The following is an 8,717-nucleotide window of genomic DNA, read 5'->3' as shown; positions in this document are numbered from 1 at the left end:
CAGCGCGGGCAGTGCCGCCGCCGCCGCCGCCGCTGCCAGCCGCGAGGCGCAGGAGGACCGCACCCGGCAGCAGGAGGACATCGAGGAGCTGGAGACCAAAGCCGTGGGCATCTCCCCCGACGGCCGCTTCCTCAAGTTCGACATTGAGATTGGAAGGGGCTCGTTCAAAACAGTCTACAAAGGGCTGGACACCGAGACCACGGTGGAAGTCGCATGGTGTGAGCTGCAGGTAAAACATGACTCGCAGCTGGCAGCGCAGTGGGCTTGTCTTACCCGCCCGCCCACTAGCTGCCGACAGGGATGCAGATGCAGCCTGTCCTGCCATGCTCACTCCCAGCCACTCCTTGAAAGGAGGGTGCAGCTGCTTCCCTGGGTCTGGCTGCCCCCTCTATTCCCAGGACTCGTTTCCCTTGAGAGACCAGCCTCAGAGAGGGGAACAGCGTTCAGTTTGTGGCTACACTTTTTTTTTGTTTTTGTGGGTTGTTTTTTTTGTTTAAGGCTTTAAATCTTTGGGAGAATGGGAGGCAACCTGGAAGGCTTAACAAATTCTCCTAGTCTTGGGGAGGCATGGCCAGACTAGAGAGGGGCTCCTAACATGACTGTCTGCATGGATTGCAATCTAGTTCAAGTTTGAATCTGTTTAGGAGAGGGGATGTAACTTGGGAAGAAATGACTGGTGTACGTAGAAGCACGCACATGTGATGAAAGCATCTGCTAGAAGCTGCTATGAAATATCCTAGCAAAATTCAAATAAAGCACTGGTAAATGGCTGTCAAACTAGTTGGTGTAGTGCACTACTATTGTCTTGTAGCTCCAAGTAGGGTCTGTTGCTCTTGCTCAATAAAACAGCTAGTATAAAGCCTCCTATCCGTAGAGCTGTAAAAGATAAAATTCAGCTTTTTCCAGGTGACTGCCCAGTTAAACTGGTAACTTGCTGTACTTCACAGTTCTTGGATATGGCTTTGCTAAACCGCAGTCCCATGATGTCAGGATCAGCCTGAGCTTCTTGGCGAGTTAGAGCACGTATAACTGAATTAGAGGCAGGTTGCTGTGCAACAAGGTTAATGGGGAGGGAAGAGCTTGGAGTACCAGTTACAAACACCTGACATGTTGGTATTCTTGGTAACTTGGAGATGGGAGTCTCTGTGCCGAAGAGTGCCTCCCTTTCAGAAATTAGAAGAGGCAAAAGGAAAAGCCCCAGTAGAAAGTAATCTCTTCTACTAGTGTCTGAGTAGCAAGCTCTGCAGTGCTTGCTGCTCACAAATTGACTAGCTGTAGTGTGTCATGTGCCAAAACTTATTTATATTTTTTCTGTGAAGAGCAACTATTACTGTCAGACAAACTACTACAAGACTTCGCAGCTCTCATTTGCTTTCTGAAGTGTGCTGTGAATAAAGTTTCTTTTTAGTGTTCTGGCTAATGGCTAGTACCATCAGCACATACTGAGTTTCTCTTAACTTCACAAATCTCCTTCCGCTCTCACCACCAATTTCCCAACTTTATTATACCAATGGTGCCCTTGTCATTGTTCCAGGTTGCATTTAGTGATGTTGCCCAGTTACATTTTTAGGATCTACTCAGACCTTCAGTGTTTGTTGTACTGAGAGTGGATTTTAGTCATCCCTCCAAATTAACTTTGATTTGAAATTCTTCTCAATGGTAGAAACTCTGATCTTGCCCTCTTGGATTTATTTTTCCCATTTGTTACTGTTGTTAGCTTTGAAGTAGTGGCTTCTGACTTCAGCAGAAGTTATGATAGGGTGCTGTTTTGAAGACTTTAAGGAACAAAGTAGCCTGCAGAAGTACCAGGTATCTGAAATATATTTCTCTATGGAATTAATTTAGGGACAGAGCATTGAATTTCAGAATTTGACTACAGTACTTCAAAACATAGCAGTTAATAATGGTGGTAGTAATCTTTATTATTATATAGTAATAATCACTTGCTCTGTGTGTGTGTGTGTGAACTACTATATATAATAATATAGAAGTAGAGATTACTGCTGTCACTAAATTCTGTGTTTTGAAGTATTGTAGCATTCAGCGTTCAGCTTAATGTATTTCTGTCTTGGAGTTTTCCTTTGTATATAAAGGAAAACTTTCTGAGAGAGAAACACATTGAGCTAAATGCTGTCACCCAGCTGAATTTCAGGAATGTAATGTAGATTATATTACTCTATCTTTAAGTTTGTTCACTGGAAAAATGCAAGCCTTAGAACATGAATGGAGAATTGCCCTATAGCCATTAGAAATAAGCTCTTAATTTTGAAAAAAATGTATCTTTTTCATTTTACAACTTCTATATGTTGCCCCCTTGCTGCTTTTGGTTTTTATTAGTGGGATTTGGTAGTCAATGTTCCACCAGCTACATACTTATTTTCTTACTAATTGTAAGAATGTGCATGACTGATCTGTCACTTGCATTGAAATGTTCTTGTACTGGGTTTCCATCAGTAAAATACTACTGTATGGCCTTTTAGGGATGTATAATAAATATGATACTGGGCAACCAGTGTTGCAGTATGGTGACTTAGCAGGTTCTTTGCTGGCCTTGGTTGTATTAGTTTCTCCTGTGAGCATAAATGAGCTAGAATTCTTCTATAGTTGCCCTCTGTTACGACACATACTTCTAGTTTAGTTTGTTTTCCTTCTATGATATGGGATTTTTGAAAATATGTTAATTGGGTTTATGGTTGATACAAATGAGGAGGGGAAGGAATTAAAAGAACTATATCTTAACTTCATTTACAGAAAAAGCTTTGTTTAAATCTTTCACTTATACGTTATATTATAATGTATATAATTAATGTTATTTCCTTTAGAGCTCTAACAGTACCAATGCTGTGTAAATTGGGCTAAAGGGCACTGTAAGCATTGGAGAGCTGTACAGCATGACTAACTGTCCTTTTCAGCTCAGGATTCTTGTAATCAGTTCTACCATAAATCATCTCTGCACATGATTAGACCTTACCTATATATATGTAAGCCATAGTCAGAAAACTAGTCAGGGGTGTTGGCATGAAATAAGCATTTAGCTTGGTTCTTATAAATGTTGACATTAGTCTTTTTCAATTTAGAAATGTGGGGAGAGGGGGTGAGCTGTGAGGCAAAAAGTGATGTACCTTCTTGAGACGTACCTAAAGCTTTCTAGATATTGTCACAGCCAACTGTCTTGGGTAGATCTTTAATATCAGAGAAGCTTGAAATACTTTCCTGAGAAAAGGCACATACTGTACTGCTAATCTTGTCCAGTTTGTCTGTAGTTCATAACTTGAACACTATAGACAATATTGCAGCAAGGCTTTCATAGGCCTTGTTCCAGGATTTGGTGCCTTTTGCAGGAAAGTCTTAGAATGGGCTTACCAGTGGGTTAACCATGACTGTGTTTCTAATTGGATGACATGGCTATCTTTAACTGTCTTCTGGAAACTCGGTAAACAGGACAGATAACATCTACCAAAGCAACTAAATGTCTTGTCTTCCAAAAGCAATGGGGCACATAAGATGCATTTAGGTGAAAGAGATTGCTGTGGTTTCTGTCACCAGTTCTGCTCACTTTCTGAATGTGTGAGATGGTTATTACAGAAAAATAGTCTTCCTGGAGAGAGAGAGGGCCTGACCTATATGAAGAATTTGAAGATTTAACTCAAAAGGAAAGGCCCTTTCCAGTTAATGGAGAAAGGAGGACTGGTTGCAGAGACAGTGGTCAGTTGTTTGATGTTTAAGAGGTAGTCAAGCTCATATATGGGCAAATGCTGTGCCACTCATTTTCCCCTTTATTCTTTGGTTCTACTGATCTAAATAATAGTTACATGAATATACTGTATTGCTGATGTACCTGCGTGGCAAAAGTAGATTACGTGGCATCAGTGCAGTATTAGTCTGGTTAATGTGAATTTCCAATAGGGAGTAATCAGTCCTGTCCCTATTAGAGCAGTGTGAATGAGCATTCCAAAAGCAAAACTGGTAAAACAGTATCGTGCAATAGTGGCTCCTGTGAAAGGAAGCTGAAAATGGACTAGTTGAGCCATATTTTTTTGTGTGTGTGTGTGTGCTAGTTTTGTTTATAACTTTTAAATTTTGCTTTATTCTGTCCTATGATGTAAAAACCAAGTTCTGGTTACAGGTTACACTGCGCTTGGGTTTACCATTGAATGCATCTAGCCCCTCTTCCTTAGCAGTAAGTGCCTTTTTGCTTTGTTAGCTGTGATATAAAAATGAGTAGGTACAAACTTAATAGCATCGGTGTTCACAGTTAAGCATGAGACTTTTCTCACATGCAGCTTAGCTCAGAAAAAATGAGAAAGCATCCGGTTCTTAGACTTCTACAGCAGGAAGTAGTGAGGTGCAAAATACTTTCATATACCAAAGCTACACTTGCCGAACGTTTTGGTTTTGATGAAACATGTTCAAGGAAACTTCTTATTGAGTGCAAAATGTACCCTTAATCTTTAAACAGGATATGAGGGCATCTCTGGGTATATTGGTGTTGCCCTTGGGTAATTGCTGATCATCCTGTCATGTTAGCTGTCTAACCTTAACTTTATTAATGTAGCTTTAACTTGGAAAATGAAGTCTGTAGACATAAGAACAGAAAACAATTTGAACATAAACATCTCTTCATCCTCATTACACTTAAATACTGGGTGACAGAAATTGAAATAACTCTTAATATCTCGCTTTCTGAGCAGGTTGAAATTGCAAGCATGTCAGGAACTGCGTGGTCAAGACTTAAAGCCAGAAAGGGTCCTGGTATCTGCTGACCATACAGTCAGTTTCAATGCCTGTCCAGGTTGCACATTTAGGGAGGCCTGACTTGAAAAGATGTTGTTAAAATGTAGGTCTGTGCATTTGAATTACAACATACCTATTTACTCTTTGTTTTTCTCTGGTTAGCTGGATCTGGAATAAGTTTTGAAATATTGATTAATTCCTGGTTGTGCCCCTTGTTGGAAAAGTGGAGGCTGTTGTTGTTCAAGATCTGGAAGCATAGTCAGAATTTTCTAGAGGAACATTCTTGTTGCTCTAAAACAGGGGAGCTATTCTGCAGCTATCGAGACTATCTAGAGTTATAATTAATAGGGATGCACTGATAAAGATTTTCTTGGCTGATACTGGTAGCAGATTATTCACTAGGCATATTGGCAGATACTGATCTGATAACAATTCACAGGAGCACAGCCAGGCAGCATGGAGAGCAGTGCCCTGCAGGTAAGTTGTTGGAGGAGAAGAGGTGGGGGGAGACATAGAGGCCCCAATGGTGAGGGACGGAGTAGGGCTGGCCTTGGGGAATGAATGGGACCCCAGGGGGGAGAGTAGACAAAGCTGTGGGCAGTTTGTCCAGGGGATCAGTGTCCCAGCACTTAAAAATGGCGGTGGGGGTGCTTGAATTAAAGCTCATTAAATGAGCTTTAGCTCAAGCACTGCTGCCACCATTTTAAAGAGCTGGGATGCTTTTAACTGGAGTGCAGCTGAGCAGGGCAAGGGAAGAGGTGGGCTGCCTGCTGCAGGTTTGGGGCTTTTCACCCCGCTGCCTTTGCCCCTGGAGCCAGTCATTAGCTGCACTGTCCCCTGCCCATCTGGTGGTGGTGGCGAGCTGTGCCTCCCACTGCTGGATGGGCAGGGGATGCGGTGTGGCCAGTGCATGAATCCCAGGGCCAAGGCTAGGATCTGGAACCAACTTCCAGGCGAAGTGGTGCTGGCTTGTACCCTGGGAGTCTTTTAAGAGGAGGCTAGACTAACACCTTGCCAGGGTCATTTGACCCCAGTACTTTTTCCCACCATAGCAGGGGGTTGGACTTGGTGATCTGCTCAGGTCTCTTTCGACCCTACCAACTATGAAGGTAGCAGGGCGAAGAGCCTGCTGTGGGCAGCCTGCCTCTGCCCTAGTCCAGCTCAGCTCTCCTCCGGTTAAAAGCATTGCAGTGTTTAAAAATGGTGGTTGCAGCACTTGAGCTTAAGCTCATTTGATGCGTTTTAATTCAAGTGCCCCTACTGCCATTTTAAGTGCCTGTATACTGATTCCTTGGATGAGCTGCCCATGGCTCCATCCCACTTCCTGACTTGGGGTCCCATTCACTGCACTGCCCCTGCCCCATTCTCCCTCACCGTGGGGGCCTCAATCTGTCCCTTCCCCCTCCACAGACTTACCTGCAGGGTGCTGCTCTCCATGCTGCCTGGCTGCATTTCTCAGCTTGTGCGTGCATGCATGCATGTGGCTGCTTGCATGCACGTGGTATCTGGGGCCCCAGGCTGAAAGGCATATTGTATTTATTGGTGAACCGGCCAAAAAAAGCTGGCAGCCCATAATGTTAATCTTCCTTTTGTTGGTGCTGATCCAATATGGCAACAACGTTGGTGCAGCTTTAATAATTTAAATATTTTTTTGGAGGATGTTAAGTCTCAGGCTTAACTTTCGTGTTAGTGACTGGGTTGAGATCATCTTACATCTGTTTGAAGGATTTTTGGTGCCACATCTGGTAGAGCTGTCTATTGGACAAAACCCAAGACCAGATGGACCTTGAATCTGATCTGATGTAGCAGTTCCTATACCTACCTAATAGTATTCTGTATGAATGCATGTCAGAAATAAATCTTAATTTAATTGCCCTCTGAAATGGTGGTAGCCAGTAAAGGTTTTGCAGTTGTGTACAACTGAATATTGAAAATGTTGATAACTTCTTTTAATGGAGGTAATCTACCCTGTCATGTAAATATAAATATTACTTACTTGAGCTTATATGTGCATAACTAATAACTTTTTATGAATGCAGGTGGATAATACAAAGGTGCCTTGAAATGAAAAGTGTGGAACTCAAATTTCTGGTCTTCATTCTTGATCCATTTTTAATGTAGCATTTTATTTTTGACATTTGTAACTTCTTGAGCTTGAAACGGGGGAGGGGGGAGTCTGTAACCACAAATCCATACCCTGGATTGTATAATGTACCACTTCTGATTTTGAGACCTTAGTTGCATTAAGTTTTAACAGATTAGAATTTTTTTTTTTTTTTTAAAGATTCTTTCTACTGCTAATTGCATAAAGCAGTTGCCCTGGATAGCTTCTCCATTGCTTGTCCAAGTGGCATGGCAGAGCTAGTTATAGTACTGAATGACTTAAATTGCCTGTAGATGTGAGAACCCATTGAGTGATTGACTGAAGAGTATAGCAGCAGCTGCCTTGCCCTTGAGTGGGCTTTAATTGAAACCGTTAAGGATCTTGACAAATGGGACAGTGATGGCAAAGTAGTAGTCTTCAGAAACATGGAAAATAGTCAGGCTGCTAATTTGCACAATGAAACAAGCAAAAAAAGATGCTTTAAAGCAGAGTCTAACACAAGGGGCAAGGGGCCATGCAGGTCGCACTGCCTGGGGCCTGTGGGGCTTCCCAGGACCTTTGCTGCATGTAGCTCTTGCTGCCCTCACTGTGGGTGACCTCCCCTGCTATTGCCACTGCTGCAGTAGCTGGAGCCTTGAGAACAGTGGTGGAGCAGGAGCCTTTGGGCCACATGTTCAACTGGCAGCCAGCAAGGGATTAACATGATGCATGTGTAGGGGTTCAGTACCTCTTAGGCAGAAGCATCTCTAGGGGCTTCATGCTTGCTATCCTTGTCCTTGCTTTCACTCCTTTTAAACAGTTTACAAAAAGACCTTCAACAGCAGTTACCACCTATGGCTGTAAGTTGGACCTATGCAATGTATACTCACATTTTTGAAGATGATAGTTTTCAAAACCATAAGCATTTTTAAGCAGGTTTCTTACTCTTATAAAGAGTAGTCCAAAGACATGATTAAAGCTTAGGTTCTAAGTGCCTTCTCTGTTTTTGAATCTTTAGGGTTTGCATTTTTCAACCTGTTAGCAGTCTTTTAGTGCTAGATACTTTTTAAAGATTAAATTAATTCTAATGTAATGGCATAACTCCAGCACTTAGTGGTTTTTAAAAAAGCATGGCAAGACTTGCCATAAACTTATAAAGATTTAAGCTTATGGCTCTTTCTCATTCATACTCTGACAGTTTCTTTACTTTGTGTTTAAATGACATACAGAAACTAAAAAGGGGCTTTTCCCGATTTTTATTTTTTATTTTATTTTTTTTCATGACTAAGGCTGAGTGTCTGAATTCTAAGCAGTGACCTCTTGTGTAGTGGCTTCATGGCTTTAACATCATTTTCTGGATGAAGCAATGATGTTGTATAACATCATGTGTCCATATGTTTGATATGCAATTCCTCTTCTGACAGGTCAAATATTGCTGCTTAAAACTGACACACTGCATTTGCAGTTGAGCATCAGGAATCCTTTATTGGGCAGGACTGACCTTCTCCTGAAGCTATCGGAGTGAATAGGATTTAACCTTTTTGGTTTTGTACTTGCACTGCTGATTTAGGAGCTGGTTGTAATCCTGACTGTTCTGTCTTAGCATCTGTTTCGTGTTCAGCTTGGAAAAGTAATCAGTGCTTCCTTTAGAAGGAAACAGTCTGTGCAGTCCCTAAGAAAGGGGACAGAACTTTTTAAAGTTATGATTGTTTAGTCTGGTTTCACTTCATATTTTAGATCTCAGGTGTCCCTTTGCATTGTTGTCTGTGTACTTAGCCAGAAAGTGGCAAAATTGCAAACTGTATAAATACTTTTATTGTTTGAAGCACATGTGTCTGTTTAAAATGTCTGTGTATTGCTAAGTGATGCATAGACAAAGGTGGTAGGAGGAAATTGTTGG

The 8,717-nt window shown here is 41.9% G+C and overlaps 1 protein-coding gene across 1 annotated transcript in view; it reads left to right on the top strand.

Annotated features, from left to right (window-relative positions):
- The window catches only part of LOC109315922 (serine/threonine-protein kinase WNK1-like), a 156,257-nt gene that overhangs the window by 10,754 nt on the left and 136,786 nt on the right, over positions 1-8,717 (top strand). The window contains exon 4 of the mRNA XM_019543883.1: positions 4-229. Coding sequence (XP_019399428.1) covers positions 4-229 — 226 coding nt within the window. The remainder of the gene's footprint in view (positions 1-3; positions 230-8,717) is intronic.

The sequence above is a fragment of the Crocodylus porosus genome, unplaced genomic scaffold (genome assembly GCF_001723895.1).
Source record: "Crocodylus porosus isolate Cpor-Errol unplaced genomic scaffold, CroPor_comp1, whole genome shotgun sequence".
Lineage (NCBI taxonomy): Eukaryota > Metazoa > Chordata > Crocodylia > Crocodylidae > Crocodylus > Crocodylus porosus.
Note: the sequence above shows the minus strand (reverse complement) of the source record. Positions and strands in the feature narration are given on the sequence as shown.